The 20,970-nt window shown below is 39.5% G+C and overlaps 1 protein-coding gene across 5 annotated transcripts in view; it reads right to left on the minus strand.

Annotated features, from left to right (window-relative positions):
- APP (amyloid beta precursor protein) overlaps positions 1 to 20,970 on the minus strand; it is a 222,271-nt gene that overhangs the window by 176,553 nt on the left and 24,748 nt on the right. For all 5 annotated transcript variants that reach the window (XM_068417788.1, XM_068417780.1, XM_068417764.1 and 2 more), the window contains exon 2: positions 1,012 to 1,179. In XM_068417788.1, coding sequence (XP_068273889.1) covers positions 1,012 to 1,179 — 168 coding nt within the window. The remainder of the gene's footprint in view (positions 1 to 1,011; positions 1,180 to 20,970) is intronic.

The raw sequence follows: 20,970 nt of genomic DNA on the forward strand, positions 1-20,970 counted from the left end.
AACTTCAATAGCCATTACAATATCTTCCTTAAAATGAATATTCTATACCATAAAGCCCGAAATCAGAAAAAAAAAAAACTAACAAAACACTGCAAGAAACAGAAGGAACAATCAATGGGTGAAAGGACAGGAATGAAGATGCTAAGAGAGCAGAGACCTGAAAAGTGAATTATCTTGTTTTCTAAAGATACATTTTCACAGGAGTTGGTTTGACATTTAGGAAGCAAGACAGCTACTGCTATGACAATAAGCAATAGCCCCTACTTTAAAAAAAAAAAAAAGGCAGAAACAGTATAGAAAGACCTAAGGACTAAAGCAACTCAAGCCGTGCCCTTTTGTCTCATGGCATGAAATCCGCATTTTCTTTTCAAATTGTCACAGACTGGTACGAGGTTGTCACGCTGTCACAGCATGGAGACAAAACAAAATTAGATCTACAATCTGTTCTTAGGACATAAGCGAGTGGGTAATAAGTTTCTGCTCTCAGATATGAAATCAGTCATTGTGACTTCATCTGTAGGGCAAGCTTTTTCTATTAAGAAACTCTGAATGGTTCAGTGTGCAGCAGAGACCAGTAACTCTGGACGGCCCCAGTGTATTTCAGTATCACGGTAGGATGACAGAAGACATGTTACAGCTGACTCTTTCAAGATCAGGCCAGAAAGAACAAGGGTATTTTAAATAATAAACTGTCACCTCAGCTGTATTCAAAATACTTTCTAAGTAAGAAGTTCATTGTGCATATATTATATAAGAATTATCCCCCAAGGGCAGAAGACAGAGGGACAAAATTGTCCCACAGTAGTCCCAGTGACCCCCACAGCAATCAATTTTTGAGGCTCTTTTGTAACAGGCTCTGGAGAGAACCTCTTCAAAAAGGACAAAAAGGCAATCGAGCACAAGAGAAAAAAAAAGAAAGGGAAGGTCCCTACAGACTCAGCTCTCCAGCACACACCTGCACCTTGGTCCTTCAGAACAACCATCACAATTGTTCCTAAGGATGGGACTTACTTCCTGGCAGTACTGGAGAATCTCTTCCTTCGTCCCAATGCAGGTCTTGGTGCCAGAGCGGTCAGACTCCCACTTTCCATTCTGCACATTCATGTGCATGTTGAGTTTCCCACAGAACATGGCAATTTGAGGCTCTGCCAGCAGCCCAGCGTTTCCATCAGCAGGCACCTGGAAGGAGAAGAAAAAGAAAAAGCAAGTTTTAACCTCATGTCTGACATTTCAGTCCATCCAAAGCAGGAACAGCTCAGGCAAGCCTGAACCAAACTCCAGGCTTATCCACCCACAGCAGCAAAGGCTGAAATTGTTTGATTCAGGCAGATTTGAGAAATGTAAATGAAGTCTTCATAGAAATCCAGAACACAACAGTGAAACACAGAGTTTAAAGCTGTAACCAAACTGTTTTGTGGCCCAAAATTGTCTTCTTACCAACTTGGGCTAAACACAGAACAAGCATACTTGGAGTGCGATTACAGAAATTTAATTTTCCAAACATACTTAGTGTACTGGCAGGCAGGGGTTCACTAACAACAAAAAAGTAACAAGTTTTCTCCAAGAGTTTCCTGAAAAAAACCCACAATGTAACTTTCTTCGAGACTCTCTCTAGTGCATTTAGATGTTGAGCACACAGGCCGTATTTTATCACGCCTTATAAAGACAATGGGTTAAAAGCAGCAGCTTCCACCTAAGCTTTGTTTCGACTGAACCGCAAAATGCAGTGGCTGTGGTGGTATCAAAAGGGACTTGCTGGAGGTCACAGCAAAGCATTACAGAATACCATCTACCCGAACAAGCGCTAAAAGACCCAGGCCTGAGGTAGGTCACCACAGCACCCCAGCCCGCCCAGCACCACCCAGCTGCACCCTCCATCCCTGCAACGCCGCAGCGCTGCTGGGGTGTGGAGCCAAGCATCACAGCTGCCCTCAACAATTTCCCAATTAAATGCAGTTCTGGAACACCTGCAAGCTTCCAACCCACATTTATAAACCAACTCAATCCTCCTTCCCCACAAACCTCAACATTTGTTTAAACCCTCCCGTGGGACCACAGCATGAAGGCAAATCAAGAGCTCTGTCTTTTAGCCCTCTGCCCTCCGATGTAGCCAACCTCAGAAGGTATAAGCTGGAAGTACTCGCTTCACTTTTACCATCTGAGAAACACAACGCAAAGATAAACCTCCTCTTTGGGTCAGGTTCCTCAAGAGAGGAGTCAATGGCTCTCCACTGCCCCTCATGCTCCAAAGGCGAGCCCATTGCATTCGAGGTACAGCACAGTATGCTATTAGGATTAAATATCTATTTTTAACTTTTAATCTTTTAGCTAGAAGGCTTCTCAAGGGGAAAATTAAAAACACTTTAAAAATTCATGAAAAACTGAAGAAACAATTACTGTCTTACAGGAGGTATGCAAACCCCATATCTTAGTTCTTCTACTTCTTGTTTAAACAAACACAAAAAATCTTCATTAATTTTATACGCCTACACTAATAAAAAAAAAAAAAATCACATGAAGAAATATTGCAGGAGTCAACATCCAACTACCCTAATACATTAGCTTAACATTGTAAGGCAAAATGCCACAATTAAAACAAGTTTTTGTTTGTTTTGTTTTTGTTTTTTTGTTGTTGTTGTTTTTTTTTTTAAGAAAAAGAGAGAACATTTATTTTCCTGCCTTCTTTAAGATGCTAACATGTCACCACAATCTGGCTTTGAAAAAAATAAAGCAGGAACACTTCTCCTGGCAGAGATTTCCCTTTAGTATCTCAATTTCTCTCCTGTGGAACGAGTAAGCTCTGTACAATTTAACAGTCAACCGTCACTGTCCTTCCACTGGGTAATTAGAGAATTTTCCAATAACTGGGATGACACCTTGTCTGGCTTGCCTTGATCAGTAAAGCTATCACATGCTTACTCCTTTTAACATCTTTAGAAACTCTGGAGAGCATCTCAAATATGACACGTCTATAACAAATACTTGCAAAAAATCCTCCAAATTAAGGATTTTTTTTTTCTTTATAGATGCAACACAACCGTATCAAAATTTCAGTAAAAATAGAAGCAAGTCATTCCACAGGTGACGTGTGAATGTGAACTCTGTTCACAGTCAGCTCCTCTAACTGAGATCTATATTAAATTAATAAAGCACACAGCAGTTATACTGTGGCACATTTTAAGATTTTTTTCACTCAAAATCATAAGTTGTAAATTTATGGAGACCTTGCCTTGTGGCTTTATAATAGGGAGCTCTTTGGTATTTTTTGCCTTAGCTAGGAAGACAGCTAAAGTTGGGGGAAAAAGAAAATGTGGCCATTACTTGGAGTGCTACCAATTTAACTCTAACAACATGACAACCTATGACTGTCTACTTAAAATCTCATTCCCTTCAGAAAAGACATGACATCACCCAGCTTAATGAAATTACCAGAGCAAGTCAAGATCACATTTAGCTTTCTGTATTTTGAACTGACAGGGCCATACTCATGAACTGCTCAACATAGCACTTCATCTTACTGATTAGGACAGTTAAATGTTTCTAATCATAAAGAAATACTGGAGCAATTAACAGACACTGTAAACAGAACTAAAGCATTTAGATCATGATCATGAATAATTCAAATACTCAGTTTCCCAAGTTGAACCCTGTTAGAGTGTCCTTAAAGCAAGGATAGTAGGTTAAAGGATTTGTCTGTTACGTCTCCAGCTAAAATGCAACACCGAGCTTTCAAATTAACTTTTTGTAAACAACCAGAGTGGAAATAACACCTTGTTTAAACATTTTAGATCAGACACATTAAATTATTTAATATCTGAAGGTAAGTGCTTGCTACCGTCGTGTAGCCCTGGTGTTTAAACTGAAAGCCTCTCACCTTTCGTAACAAGCTGCAATTTCAAACACTGCATTTTCAGCATGGTATCTGTGAAACTTGCAGCAACATCGCAAAGTCTTAACAGGAGAACAGACTCATTGTTGAGATAGCCTTTGTGCTATCTCCCTGCTCTTTCTATGAAATATGCCTCTAATCCAAGATTTTTGCCATCTGATATTTCATTTCTGAAAAAAATAAGAAGTTGATCTGCTATGGCACTTTTTCTGATTGAAAACTGGCAGCTTCCTGCTTGTCAAGAAATTACTCTTGCTGCACAATCCACAGAAACAGCCGACACTGATGGAGGCTTTTCTGCAGAGATGATGGTCAAAACATAACAGTCAAGCCCAGGAGCATTTTCTGATGTGAGGGCAAAGGAGGGGGGCGTTACCAGATCTGACCTTGGCCTTACCCATCCTAGGTTTAGAGCTTCTGCTGGGCACTTTGACAACACCTGAGCAAGATATTCCTGTTAAGAGTGTACAACTAAAAGATTTCCCTCCAATCCATTTTGCAAGCAAACTTCACAGCATTGTTACTTCCATTTTCCCAAGAGTGAAAGACACAAACACAGTGACTGACAGTGATTCTAACACTAAAAAAAGGAAAACAGACACATTTTTCAGATCACTGGCCAAAAACCTGCAGCTACTGCATTAAGCTATATATTGCTCTCTTCTACATATTATTTTCCTCTGCAATCATTTGGACTACAACATAATTCAAAGGAAAAAGCTGAAATCCATAAAGTTAAAAATCCATTCTTGGTCCAAAATAACTAATTATGCTAAATAACAGATAGTTAAGAAGAATATTTCTGATGCCACATTTTCTGGTTTCTTCCCATCTCTCTATGCAGCCCTCCACGGCAAGCCTATGTAACACGCAGCCTTTCGTTAATTTTACCAGAGTGAAGCAGCAAGTGAAACTTTGGTAGCAAGACGCACCACACTGCCTCTCTGGCCAGCACCCTGCCACTGAACACAAGAGCATTCCCAAGGCACCTGCGAAAAGGGTGCCTGGAAGAGATCAGTCCTCACAGCCTTGATTTTCTGGGGATCTATTTTAATCCAGGGCATGTTCCTAAATTAAGAACAGTAAATTAAGCACTGAATCCAAAAAGTATTATTGCCATTTAGTTTTATAAGGCTGGTGGATACAAGAGGAGAAAAGAGACATGTGAAGCCTCTCAGGCTTCTTTGGTCTGGACTGGCACTGACCGGGGTCTCCAACACTTAGTGGCTGCACCTCCTCTCTAACCTGGGGTCTCTCCCACCTACACAAACCCCAGTTTTATAAACACCTCAGTAGCTCCATACATTTTAAAAACTTCATTATGACAATTAATCCTGAGCTGCTAAGGGCCTGCATGCCAATTTCCAACCTTGCATTGTAATTCTCGTCATGTGTATACAGCATGGCATCTATTGGTAGGAAAAAGTACAAAAGCCAGTAAGCAAGGGACAGTCTAACAAAATTACTGCATACCATTTCATCTCTTATGCAAACATGCAGAAGCGTTCACCTCCAACATTCTCACCTGCATGTCTCACAAGTTTACACAGATCTTCCACCTTCAGCTCTTAAGGCAACCTCTGCCAAGGACTTTTGCCCCTCCCAAAGTTAACAGCTCGGAAGACAAAATACTGAAAACTTTTCCAGCTGACGTACTTAACGTTTATCTAGTCTATGCTGCCATTTGAAGACTATTCTTTACCCAACACCACAACTGTATTTTCACTAGGATGGCGCTAGAAAAGCTTTCCAGGGAATGAAAGGTGTGCTGGAAACTGCTGGTGAGTCTATCCTGAGATCTCCAGGTAAGAGACTAAAAACGTTGCTTTTATATTCCATATCACACGATGAGAATGAAACAACTTTCTCTTCAGCCCTCTCTCTTCCCATCAAGTTTGTCTTGAAGACCTCAAGCATCACAGCACTTTGGGAACAAATGCAGTTTGGTTTTCTCCCCAGGGACTGCATCGTGATGATGCTTCACTGTCACAGCAAAGCCAAAAATAAAATATTAAACTTAGCTGAGATAACAACTAATTCCAAGAGAGGTCTCTAGTCTGCACAAGTTACTGATAATGTAAAACCTAATGAACCCTTACTAATTTTAACAGAGACATCCAACAGTAGTTCCATCACAAAGGGGACTGAACAGCAGTTATTTCTGGGTGGGGGTGTGGGGTGGGGGGGGGAGTAGCACTTCTTTTAAAACATTTAAAGCACTTCTTTTAAAACATACACTTAGAAAGATGAAAAACAACTCAAAAAAAGGCAGGAGAGTGAAATGAGAGTAGAATTAGATGCAGTGATAAGTGATTTGTCCCATACATGCTGTCACAACATTTTAAACACGTGAATTCACGAATCACTGGTCACATCACAGGTATATCCAGCTAAAATAAGTGAGTTGGTGAAGAATTTTATGTATCATTCAAGTTTTCTTCACAGCCAATGGTTTAATTAATTTACATTCATTCCCTGCCAAGAAAAATTAGCTGCATTACAATGCAATTAATAATCTAGAGCACCGATCTACACAAATAAGCAGCTTCTATATTGCTAAAAAACATAAAGCTACAGTCCAGTTTGTTACAATAATGCCTGTAGTGGCAAATCTCTCCTTGACTAATCCTAAAGCTCTCGGGCAGATTAGTCTCCCAAAGAATAACTCATGCGACACAAATTACATTAACAGCAACTATTTGCTTTATTAGTATTCTGTAAAAGTAAAAACTCCAAGCATATTAATGAAACTGTAATCACATATTATGTTGTCTACTTTGCATATGACCTCGAAGAAGTAGCATGTGCTTTTTTCCCCTGCCTCTTGGCAAATCATTAAATAGCAGTTAGACCAATTAGCACGCCGTCTCAAGCTAACTCTAAAAGTTATGCCCGGGTTTTCGCAGTATATCCCGTTTTCAAAGACCAAATAAAAACACCACTCATCACTTTCACAAGATGTCTGGATCAAAGAACAATTTCTAGAATGGGAACTACCTAAATCTGAAAAATGGCAACTACAGGATTCTGAAAAAAATTGCCTCAATCGATCATACACTATTTAGAGCTCTGTGTAAATACATTAGTCTAATACGTTACAAGACGTTCAAGCACCAGCCTGACATTCCTGATACAGAAAACAAAAATTATTAAATTGTTATACATTTTTTAATTATTAAACTTTCAAAAGTGTAGCAAAGGTACAAGTTCTGACAGAAAGGATGCATCACAGAGGTAACGCTCGAGGCTGGCAGTAGGTTATCCCTTAAAGATGTGCAGCATTTCAGAGGCCTGTCTTCCAGCCACAAGACTCATTTCAGCTTCAGTTGTGTGCATCTTCCTGTGTGCTCCTCTGCTGTGTTTCCTTCTTATGAGCAGCTAAATGCTAAAGTGCTTAAAATATTATTTGACAGTAAAGAAATTTAAAATACCTTTCAAGTATAGGCTTTCAGTATTTTGCCTCCTCTCAAACACAGTAAGAGCTCATTCTTTAGGTGGGGATATTAACAAAAAATAAAATCCCATCAACACTGAAGACTGGGATCGGAAGACAACTCCATAAGAGAAAGCTCATTGGGTATAAAACTACTTATTGGTTATAACTGCTTCAGATAAGGATAGAAGAGGGACATAATCCAGCTGTTCTCCCATCAGATTTTTTGTGTCAAAGAAATCTTTACAAGCCTAGTCAAATTAGGACAAAACAAGGTAAGATCTGGCAAAGCCGCTTGAATGATGCTATTTAATTACTGGAGCTCTTCTTTGAAACTAGGTGTTTCATGATATTTTTCTGTTTGCTTTGAGAGGGAAAACAGTCATTCCAAGTATTTATTTGATGTCAAAATGCCAACTTAAATACAATACAGGGGGGAAAAAAAAAAAAAAAGACATCGTGCAATCAGTAAAAGACTGAGATGTAGGGAATGTTTCCTTCCCACGTTAAGATGTAGCACAGAGATGCCTCTGCTTTCCCCTCCTCCAGCCCTGATAATTCAACATATCTGTTTGAGGAGAGGTGCAAAGGGCCTTTAGTGCATCTGTGCACTCCCCGTCCACATGGCATGCTGGATGCCATTTATACGATTTCCAAGACACTCATAAAGGATTGTGGTAGCAGAGTACAGAGGATTGAAAGAAGTTTATCTAATTACAAAATTTAAAAAAGGAATGATTTACCTTAACAAAAAAAAAAAAAAAAAAAAGTTTGGAGTTTTTTAGCTCATTACCATTTCATCTGAACATCAAAAGGCCCTTTCCTATTGAACACCACTATTTAAGACAGAAAGCATAGCCCTCTCATCCACTCTCTCTGTCATTGCTTTCTGCAGTTACAAAAGTAATTAGTGTATTTGCTAATAGTTCTTCACAATCCCTATTTCAACAACAAGTGTTGGCTTTGTTCACAACTAAGGTTATGCGCAGAAATCATAGGCTACAAGGTTTTACCCTCAAGAGGTTTTCCATCAGGGGACCAAAGTAACACAACTTCACTCCAGATAGCTCTGCTATTAACTTATAATTAAGGACTACAACATAATATGAAAATAAGCATCAGACCTTATATGTGCTATTATTAAACATCAAAACATCAAAAAACATTCCCCAGAGGTCCCTAAGACAGCTTCTATGATTTACATTGTTTTATTCCACAAACACTAACCTCAAGCCACTTTCATAAGCCTTCAAAGTGTACTTAACTTGTATTAATTGCTTCATTCGCAATTACTTTCAAGGAGAGGACATTCAATAATAACCTCCGTATCTACAACTTACTCAAGAACAACACATGCCCTCCTTATTTTAGGAGATGATTAAAATAATCCCTCCCTGCTTTCCATTTTTAATGCTAACACCAGTTCCAGCCCTTCAACCAGAAAGTCAATGACCACAGTTTTAAGGTCTAACAACTTCTGCTGACAATAAAAATCAAAACGGGGTTCAAATACTGTGAAGAATTAAGCGCACCCAAGTAACACGCCACCCTTCCAACACAAGCCTGAGCTTCTTCCAAAGTTTTAAACCACACTCAGGTTGAAATTTGAGGTTTCTCACTAACTGAAGTGGCACCAATTTGCATGCAAAGCAGTCTGCTTCCTCTGTGACTACTAACAAAATAAAAGAAATTCCATCTTTGAAGTGGAGCTGCTCATAGATATTTTTTCCTATAAAGAACAGAAGTAAAAGTAAAATCAGTGTGAAAGGACTCTTTGCTTGGCCTTAACACATTTAGCAAGCAAAACATGAGATAACCTTGTTATCCTCAGTGGAAAGATCAAGTTTCTTCCACTGCAGTATGTCTGGTCTGCTGCACCCTACAAGTGAAGATCACTGCTCAGTTCTAGAAGTCTACAGTTCAAACCAGGCAAACGCCATGCTAATATAAGCTCATGTCACGAGACACAAATCCATGCCTTCCTGCCCGTAGGTTAACCATCAACTTTACAGCAGAGTATAACAGCATACAGACTGCCAGACTTCCTATTTAAGCCATAAAATACTAGTTCTCCTCCTAATTCCATTAGGTGTATGCAGAACATAAATGCGTTAAAGACTATTTGTATTTAAAAACCTGCTCACATAGGTAAGTAATGAAAAAAATCTCTTCCTTTCTTATAAATGCAATCAGGAAAAAAAAATAAAAATAGAGCACCCAAATTAGAAAAGGAGGAAATCTCAAATTATTGTCTCTCTGTAACTTCAAGATGGCTGTTTGCCAAAACCAAGGAAAATTTTCCATCTCCTAACTTCTCCTTAAAGACAAACAGTGTCACAAGATTATGAGCTTGTCAAAATCAACATGAATAATTTAGAAACAATGTTTTATTGTATAATGTTAATATAGAAATAGCAGCAGCAATTATTGTTGTCAACAGCCTACAGAAATAGGTCAAAAAACATTTTAATGATTGCTCAGAAAAATTGCTCAGTACAGTTGCTCCCTCCTGGAAGACAAGTGTTTCTGGCAAACAGTAATGAAAAGGGCCACTTCCCTCAACTACAGAAAACCCTGGGAAGACCCACATCTCCTTTACAAAAAGCCACCAGCTTTGGAGAAGCTCAAGGTGCTTGAAATCTGGTTGAGAACTAAAAGGCGCCTGAAATCTGGTTGAGAAACAGACTCCGCTGAGAAGCTCCTGGAAAATGAGAGATGTTTATTTGCCCTGTCTATAACCTATTTAACCCAACTGTAAATACCTGTGTGCAGTCCTCCTGGCGTGCCTCATAAATAGCAATGCCAAAAAGGTATCACAACAGCGTACTGCCCACCTCTCCACAGCAGCTCAAGGATCACCTGCTCCACAAACGTATTAAAAGCAAGTCTGTCTCCAAGGCTGCAGAGAAAGCAATAGTTTTCTCAAAACTATCTTCTGGCAGCCAACCATTCTCCTCACCTACACCCTTCACGAGGTCCTGAGGCATGTATTGTATTTATTCCATACATGTTAGTTTTAACACTTCCCTCCGGTCATATTCCAAGTACCAGTAGGAAAGCAGGCCGAGGCATCTGTCTACTCTGAAATTAAAATAAGTATCAAAACCAAAGCAAAAATATGCCAGGACTAAGCACTGAGTTTACAAGTCTATCTCACAGAGCAACCCTGAGGTAGGCACTCCTCTCCCCAAAGAGCTGAGCGACCCAGCGACTGAGTGGTTAGAAGAGATATTTGCAAGACTTCAGCAGAAATGTTGCTATCGTATCTGTAATGAAGAACAGACCTGTATGTGAATGTGAGAACACACCCAAAAGAGGAGGCATTTCCCTGCCTAGGGCCCATGGAAACACTAGCAAGCAATGAAGAGGACCACAAGAGCAGCAAAAGCCTAGCTCGTGCACAGCCTGTCCAGCTTCACCATGGAAACATTTCCATGCTCCTGTGAGAGAGACCAAAACCTGAAATTTAGCTACAAAAATCAACATCCCTGCACATGGTCATAAATGCGAGAGAAATCTTGGGGGGCGGGAGCAATTCCCAGCAAGTCAGATAAGGTAGATTTTTGTGTCAGCTACAAGAGCATAGAAAAAAAGACATTTGTCTACAAGTACGTACAGTGACAAGGGTCTCTCACCCACCACCATGAACCCCCCTACCAGCAACATGACTGCTTCCAAAGAAAACCCCTAAAACCCACGCTCACTTAACCTCTACCTAACTTCGGTCACAACCAGACTGGGAGCACAACTGGTTTGATACAAGTCATGACTTGCAGCACCAAATTGGGGCAAGGGGATGGACGACACCTGACCAGGTCTCTTTCGGACTTATCTCAAGAGTCCATAGTCAAATTTCTGGATTTTGCAGTTAACAATCATTATAATACCCTCAAACCCACCAGGCCTCCCCAGCCCACCAGTACCTCTGCGTGGGTTAGTCACGCTTTATTATAAAAACTGCTATTTTGCCAGGAAAATAAATGGTGATAAGTGGGTTGACCTAAATTATCCAAGACTGGAATGACTTTCAGGAAGTACTAGATCTAGGGCAACACCAATTAAACACTTAACGGGATGGGGGGGGGTGGGGGGTGTGGAATTAAAGAATCCAGATTTTACAAGCAGAATAAAAAGTGATTAAGAAGGTGGAAGTAGAAAAAGGCCAACCTCACTCTCAAGCTGCTCATTTAGATTTTAAAATAGCCTTTGGTCATTTATGTGGCTACATAACATGTTGACTAACAGCAGCAGGGTAAACAAGAAAAAAAACCCCACTTATTCCTGTCAGAATTAAATGTCCTCTACCTCATTTGCAAGAAAAGAAGAGGGGGGGGGGGAAACCCCCACACCACAATCCAGCAGGTACAGAAGTTTGAGGAAAGAAGTATTTAATGATATCAGTAAATATAACAAGTGTTATGATTTCTTTTGGTATATCTACATGTGTAGAAATGCTATGATACTGCATTTAGATCTCATCACCCGAAAGCCTGTCACTGTCCCGAAAGAAACATAACCCTCTGCTTTACAGAACTAAGGTTTTGCACTGAAATACACTCATTGCAAACCATCTATTTCCAACATTATATTTTCTATTTTGATGCTCAGAGCCACCATCACTTATTTTATCTTCAATACATGAAGTATAAGAAAAAGTGTATATTTCACAGCAACACAACGGACTACAGAACTATTCCAAGCTCAGTAATAACTTTTGGGTTCCTACCATACCCATGAAATTCACTCCCGTAAAACTGAAACTACTAGGTGAGAGCAAGTATACAAAAAAGCCTTAAATAAGATCTAGTTTTCATTTATATTAAAGCACCTTTTTCTTGCAAAAGGGTACTCTAAGTTGGTGTAATTTATATTTTAAACCTATTTCAATACATGCATACACGGGAAAGATTGTGAAAAGGAAAACTATTACATGCAGAGCCAGACTCCATACCGCAAAACTACTTTAAATTGTATCTGTGAGGTCAAAAATTGAGGCACAATCCTAGTTCAACAGATTTGATAAACAAGTTATTATTTGAGCAATGTCAGTTTCCCAAATGAACTATATAGTTCAAATGTCAGTGCTCTGTAATTTATTGACTTCTTTTCAAACAGAATAGCAGTCTTCAGTTTTCAGGAATGCATTTGAAGTAGCTGTTGACTTTAAGACAGTTTCACATCTCACTCATCACATTTCCAGCACCTCATTCACTTAAACATCTCATGGAAGAAGAGTTCTTCTGTACAGTATCTTCGCTCCTTTTTTATACTATTTATTTTTTCACCTTTTCCTCCTAAAACTGGGCTGCAACAGGATAGTTTGTGAGAGGATGCTATTCCATTTGAGGGATACTTACATCTTCCCTCCTTTCCATAAAATTTATTAGTACTCAACCTCTCACAGAATCATATCTTTAACTTAGAAGCATTTTGAAGAAGGAAGAAAGGAAGGAAGGAAATAAGTTATTTAAATTACCTCTTCAGCACTGCTTTTATTCTTTTTAGATCCTATATAGGATGCCCATATGGGCAAATCAGCAGACTTTGTTTGCAGTACAGTCCTAGAACAGATGACAATACGACTTCAAACACCTCTGTTTAAATGTTTGGACTTTTAACTTTCTAAATAAATAATAACAATAATAAGAACAACAACAACAACTTTTAAAAAACATGAAAACCACAATACCCAAATTGCACTTCCAAGCATGACTCTTACTATGACTGATTTATGACACAGTGCTAACATCCTGTATTTTTGACAATATAGTAATTAGGCAAAGCGAATTAAAGTATACAAGGCACCTAAGTTTTCTTGAAACAAACTCCCTTGAAAAAGAAATTTGGAAAATCCTTTAGGCTTACATCATTCTTCTATCGTAGAAAGACAACACTAAACTACTGAACTAATTACTCTCAACCTACAGAATTATTACTGTAGTGGAGGAAATACACAGTGCACTTTGCAAGCTCCTCCAAGAAGGACCAGAAGCTGCAACCCGTCTGCTCAGCAGATTTTCCTTGTGTTGCAGTCTGACTGAATAAACCTTTATATACCTGAGCAGAAATTCACCACAGCCAGAAGAGCTGAAATTTTGTTTGTGAAACAGGACCTCCACCCTGCATCAACTGAATTTCAAAGAAAGCTCTGAGGTTGATGTTTTACTCTCATTATTGTTTATTTTTATACAGTTCCACCCTCAAGAGGCACAACCTACACTGCTAAAGTAACTGCTCCACAGGCCACATTGCTTATGTCATTCTTCAAACGATGCAGAATGGTATCCTCCTCTGCTGCCATTTGGCTGAACCACAAACATCCGAACACAGCCATATGAGAAGTCTGATGTAACTCACTAGTTTTAACATGAAGTGTTTCAGCTATTTTGCACTGTTACAGCACTCCATAAATATGCCAAAGGTCCCCCTCACCTTCATTTGATGCAGGATTATTCTCTGCCCGGGTGGCGAGCCTGTGACTCACAGTCTTCTCTGTAAATTGTCTGACTGGTTGGCTTACTAACATCATTATTATTAATAATAATAATAATAATAATATTAATAATAAAAATATCAATTTCCGAATTTCATTCCACAAACAACATGAAGATGAACTAACAAGATATTTCTGGCATCTGCTGACTTTAACCATTACCTTTTGGCAAGGTGAGGACTCACTGCTACATGGAAGAGTATGCCCATAAAATCCTTCCTGAGATATTATTTATGCTACCCAAGATGCTAACATGTCTCTAATTAGACAAACTTTTTTTAGCTCACAAAAATGCCAATATGAACAAGTCAGAAGGAACTTATCTGTCAACACTAGGATTAACCAACATAGTGAATTATCTGGATTACTTTCAAGGCATGTACAGAAGCCTGATACTAGCTGCCACGTGACAGAGTCAAATTAATGGCTGACAGATTTTGATTCATTCTGAGTTGAATTGAAGATCCAATACTTCAATCCTTTCCCCATAAAAATGTATGAAACTGTACCTCTCTGTAACATCAATACTGTGATGAGAAGGGAGTTAATACCGCATTACTAGATGTCCCATGCTGAAACAGATCCTCCCCTGATCTGTTTTTAGGGTACTTGAGTCACCTGCTACTGAAAACGGTAAGGAAAAAACCACCCAAAGCCTAATGTCCCACTAGACACAAGCTTTCTTCTACATCACTGTGCACCCAGCTGATCTGTTTGAGCAGCTACTCCATGTTCAGTACAGGTTTTCGTAATGAAAATTTTAAGTATCATGATTTTTTTCATAATATTCACATTGCACTTCAGAAAGCCTGGCCTTCAAGCTCTGATGCTATGCCCAGCAGTCTCCAAGATGAAGCCATTTCTCTGTCTCTCTGCTTTTTGGCTTTAGCAGACAGAGACAGCTTATTTAATTTCACCCACCACACCAAAAACAAGTCCACCATTATTGCATACATAAAATATTAATGATAAAAACCTAAGTAATAAAGAAACAGACCTTCAGAAGAGCTTAACAGAGAAAGGCAGAGGATTCTACAGTTTGGGGAAGAATCATAATATTCCATCATCGTCTCAACTGAGCACATTTCAGGTTTCCCCTCTACAATTTGCACTTTGCGTATTCTTTTACTCATTAAATGCTGCTGTACTATGCATGCCATAGACAGGAACTTCATGTCACTGTGCTAACACTCAAAACCAAGAACTTCTTCCTTCCCAGAACTTGTTTGCAAGACACAGGAGGAAGGAAAAAGAACAAGCAGATGAAGACAGAGGGAAGCCCTCACAGAAACAACTCAACAGCTTTGTTCTGCAGGCTGGGCAACAGTAATACATGATGGGTCACAGTACAAATTCTCCCTTTAGCAGGGATCACTCAACAGGTTTATACATACCCTCTGCACAATCGTGACAGACTTGCAAGGGCAAGTTGTATAAGCCCGGAGTCTTAATCTTATTGGAAATAATAAACAGGAGTTACTGGCTTGACCGTGCAAGCCAGTTATTCTATAGAACACAACTCTTCAGCTTGAAAAACTAAGCAAAACCACCCAAAATTGGGCTTAAGGGAATTCTGAGCCGCAAATCAAATATATTTCCAATGACACAAGAACCAAAGAGAAAGATAATTATGATAAGACTATGACTTTCCAAAATCAATTATGCAATTCAAGAAGATAAAAAAAGCAAGCAATATGCAGGAAGCAATATCGGACAAGAGGAAAAAGAACCCAAGCCACACTGCCCAACACATGAAGGCCAATGCTGCAGAAGTACATTAAATTGTTTTGATTCATGCATTTAATTTTTCAAACCCTACCTATGGTATTTTACAGCAACTCTTTTCTGTGCCTAAAAAAATGTACGTTTGAAGATACAACCTTCTTCTGACGGTCTTAACAAAAAGCCTTATTGATTTCAATGTTTTGAATGTTAACACAGAAAAGACAGCAGAGTACACTGTTGATGTTCTCACTCTTTCCTATTCACAACTCATATTACCACCATGGGTTCTGGATTTCTGATCTATCGAGCACTATGGAGTACCATGACCTACAGTACATGACAGCACCCGGACTGCTGCTTAAGTCCTGGGGGCAGACTAGATCCTGTAAATCCAAAAACTTTGTTCCACCATGGTATTCTTATAATAACCTTCTAATGATGCAGCAGTAGGGATCTCACGCAAATTTAGTTATGCAAAACTTTGAAACATGAGAAAAACTGTGCCAGACAGCTCTTGCTCTTCCATGAGAAGACACGCTGTTATTATGGTTAACAGAAGCTTGCACAAACGTCTCGCATTCAGACAAAGTAACTGTTTGAAGAGGTGAACTAGAAGCCAAAATTCAGAATGGAAGTTTCTGGTTTTTTTAACTGTACTAAGGACTCCAAGACCCTTCTGCTAGGTCCACTCGCTAACAGCAGCTGCTCTCAATCTTGACAAGTGAGAACAAAACAGAGATACTCATATGCATTTGATTTGAAGGCTCATGAGAAGCATTGCATTCAAAAGGAGCATCCTTAAAGACTATTTCAAATTCATATTAATTGAATTCAACACTTATGAAAGAGGTTAAGATGAACTTTGAGGCACTTTCAGATCCTCAAATAATGGAGATAAATGAGATTATCAGATGAAAGAACTGATCCAAATAAAATGACATAATAAAGATGAAGTGCTGTTTCCTTACCAATAAGTAGACTAAAATCACCACAGATCATTAAGTATAAAAAATCCAAAGCATTAGCCCTCTCCTAAGGAGGAGGGGAGGGATCTCCAGTTTCTTTAATCATGCTGGAACCACATACTTCAAGACAAAAAAATGTTCATTTTTCAATACCTCCATTATATTATTGCAATTTTGAACGGATAAATCCTTCAAACAGTAGCTTGCTTGAGAGGATTTTTATTTGTCTTTTAAATTAATAATCTGGAAGATTAATACAACATCTTGCTTTTTAAAACTCATCAGCTGTAGCATCCTCATAACCATCATCAAAAACAAAGAAACAATACTATGCCTTCCCACTTTTGGCTTGTTGTTTTATTGAGATGTAATAAGGACGAGTTATACCGTGAAAGATGTCACACACTCCCCAACCACAGAGGGGAAGAAAAATCTGTGTTTGGTTACTGAGCCTGAAGCTCTACTACAGAAAGTCCCACTGAACACTAATGATGCCTCCTAAGGGGAGTACAGGAAACCTTATTTCTACTCACTAATAGAGAAACAAGCACGATGGCTGTCAACTTTTATTTAAGACTAGCTAGGTCACAATGTGCAGTGAAAGCAGAAATAATGTTTATTTTATTTCACCTAATGCAACGCCTAAGGACTCTAAGCAGGGATGCTGACCTCCCATCAGGAATTTGACCAGAGTACTACATATAGAGCATAAGCTCTACACAAGCTATCCGTGATCCGAACACTACAGAGCGGCAACACATCACAGATTATTTCTTCTCCAGTTCTCCTCACAGATTTATTTGCAGATATTAAAAAAATTCCTTATGACCTACATTGACAAAACAGTTGCCCCAAGCTGCAACACAGCCTCTTCTCTGGATGTTTTTTCCTCTTCTGAAGAATGTGCTCTCTGCAAGTTGCACACATTTGTTTTCACGCTCTCAATCTCTGGGCAAGAAGCCTTTAAATGTGGTATGTCTTATACAACTAGGTTTCACTTCATTTGTTATGCTGAGAGGTCAAAAGAAACTGTATCACTGAAAATACAGCTGACATCAGGTATTACCTTAAAACCCTGCTCTTATTCCATGTACAGGCTAAGATATTCTAGAGCAACCTACAGCTGCCTTCCTGTTTCCCACCTTCAGAAGACTCCCTTCAGGTTCTCCTTTCCCATTTCCAGCCCTGTTCCGTTGCTGAAAGAAGCAGCAGCTCAGAATACAAGCCGCAGTAACTTTGGCAGAATTCCTCAAAAAAATCCAAGGGGAAAGTAAGAAAAGAGTAAAAAGATGACCTGAAAGTGCATCACAGAGCTGAAATGTCCAACTAGGGAAGTCTCCAGCTTCATGTCAGCCTCAGGACCATCTCAAGCACTACCTTCATACAGAAAGCCACCAAGAATTGCTTAGTGCTTTCAACCCAAGCTAGCTGAAAAGGTCAGAGACTTGCACTGAAACTGAGGGTCCTTCTCCTTCCAGGTAGTAATCACCACCTTCCAGCAAGAGACAAGCTCGACAGTGAGCTATAAGCAAGCAGCCTTCCTCCAGCTCTCCCCTTCCTGACCATGAGCCACAGGAAGGCAGGCATAGCTTCCCAGCATTTGCTGAAATGTCAGGAGGGTTCAGCTTGAAACAGCACAGCAGCAGCACAGTGTTTGGCTCCAGAAGCCAGGGCAACACTCAGGAGGGGACACAGCAGCTCCCTTACTTGTACCCAGGCCAGGCTTAGCAAAGCCAAGAGCTCATCATCACGTTTAGTCCGCAGTGACACAGTACTCCACACAATGCAGGACCTGAAACTAAGGATTCATTGAAAATAAAGCAATTTCTAGTATTACCTTTCCAGTATATACATGCATATCGATGGGCCTTTATTGATGGTATAGCTCTGTATCAGCACATCACCCACAATCACATTACTTTGAAAACTGAGTCATTTTTAAGAGTCCCTCAACTCATTCCAACCAACAGCAGAGTTTTCTCTTTTGCTGACATGGTCACATTATCTTTCATCCTCGCTCCCTAGGGTCATTCAGTGTACATTATGCGGTTCTTCCCTCTGCTAATGCAATAGATAATATAATCCATTAACACCAGCATTTTGTTTTACTTGCACTGTTACAACCATGATGAGAGCTGAAGTTGTTTCAAGATAACCAAGAGTATCATTAGAAGAACACATACTTAGTTTCAGATATACTTTTCTTTTCTTTTGTTACATAAATGCAGAAAATAAGCATCAAATCTAAACCAGCAAAACAAGGTTAAGTGACAGTATGGTAACAGTCAAGGACTACTAACTTTTCAGACAAGCCGTAAGAACGATCACTTGACGTACTTCCTTTGCTCTAGAGGCACCCCCCATGGATCATGCAGCCTCTAGCACAGACCTCAATCAGGCAGTCGCTTGGTCTCACATACTGACCTCTGAGCAGACCGACTTCCCGAGGGAAGGCTCAGCGCTTACCACTGGCACCTGCAAAGCGTCACTTACTTCCCTTAAAAAAATACATACTTTTACATAGAACAACCTAATCTTTTCAAACCTGAACAGCATACAAAGTAATTCATCACACGATACAGACATTACGCAAATGTTTTAATTCACATCAACATATTAAGTTTTTGAAAAGTGAACTCAATTGTGTCAAATCACAATAAAAACCATTTGCTACATTTCAGAAGTAAAGTACAGCACTGAGCTCATCCCAGGCTCCAAAGCGCATTAAGTACTGGTGAACTATCACATAGGGATTTTTCCTCCCCCTATCATCTCTTGACCTTGGCAAACATCTGTTTGCCTTATTGATTCCCAAATGCAAAGTACTGTGACAATTTTAGTTCTTCCACAAAAATTTCTAACCTTTTAATATGAAAAATAGAGTTATTGTTTTCACCAGGTGTGTCCTTACACATTCATAATGAATTGGATTCCAGATCCATGCCTTTCACCATCTCAGTAAATCTTCAGAATATGTTTGCCTGACAAGTTTAGAGCCTACAACACACATTTTTCTTCCGACACTCTATAGCAGAATAAATTAAATGCAGGTTTCTTTTACATGTCAAGCCATCAGTTTTTAGCCTTCTCAAACAAGTAGGGGATTTTATACCATTTCTTCTGATGTTTGCAAGGTTTCAGGGTGGTCATGTCACCAGACCTTTTTGACCTGTTTTTACAGGACTTGAAAAACTCTCTTTCTCAACACAGATACTACATTCTGTCTCTAGCTCAGGCAACTTTCTTATTTCTAAGCTACAAGCTGCCCAAACATCTGTCTAGCCACTCTTGATTCAAAACTTTTTTATTAAAATCTTTTGAAATCAATTAGTCTGAATAAACAGACACTATAAATCCATTTCCATGATCACACAATGGATGCGTATGATTACACATAAGTAACTTCAGTTATACTTCAGTAACACCTGAAGCACTAAAAAACTGTTTGAACTCCTGCACCAGCACTTAAGTGAAATAACAAGGTACAGGACCAGCAATATGAAGATGTTTTCAGAAGCAGCTATAAGGCAAAGACGAAACCACCACTATGTTTCTTTTCTAGGATCACGACCGTTCAGGTCACCAGCAAAGTACCTCTGCATCGAGGGAAACGGAAGATGCTTTAATGAGAGAGGTCCAAACAACCTTCTGAACCATTGAAAAGCCACCACTGCCATTGAAAAGCCACCACTGCCACTGAAGAGGAGACTGAATTAAAGACCTGCAAGAGTTTAGATCATACCTTCTGTGCTGCTGTATTACCAAAGTATGCTGAAAATCGGGGTCAGAGCTGTAAGGTGGACAGACCTAGAAACGTTCCTACAGTAAGATTCCCCAAAAGAATTTCCTTCCCGCTCCCCCACAACAACATTATATTTTACTAGAAAAATGAAGTAGTAATTTTTAAAAGTCCAGAGAGCATAAAGTGTCAGGGCCATTGACGAGCTCACCCCACCCTCCCTCCCAGGAGGGGCATCCCTCAGGGATGCGGCTACGCAGACTGCATTAATTCTCAACGTTATTTCACAGCACGGTAAGTACACTCCTTGGCTTTCTTCATTAAGCCAGCAAGCTTGTTAAAAATAACCAGTGCCTTTGCCCCATCATGACTTGCCCAATGTTGGCATTGCTTCACTCAAAATATACCACTGAGAAAGGTAGAAACTTCAACCAGAACAGCTGAAAAATCTTAAAAACTGTTTCTGTAAATCCAGATTCGGGGATACGGAACTACTTTTACTGTGCTATCTGTACATTAAACTTTGGGCAGGGAAGAGGGGAGGGGGAGAGGTAGATGAAAAGAAAGAAAAGACAACCTTTTATTTTTCCTGCACAAACAAGACTGCTATAATGTGGTACAGCAATGACAACTCCATCTCATACACCAGCTAAATCCATTGGGGAATAGAGACCTCTAGCCAGTTTGCCAAGGACCAAGTTAGAGTGTGAAATGTGGAATTATTTT

Source organism: Nyctibius grandis, chromosome 2 (assembly GCF_013368605.1).
Source record: "Nyctibius grandis isolate bNycGra1 chromosome 2, bNycGra1.pri, whole genome shotgun sequence".
NCBI lineage: Eukaryota > Metazoa > Chordata > Aves > Nyctibiiformes > Nyctibiidae > Nyctibius > Nyctibius grandis.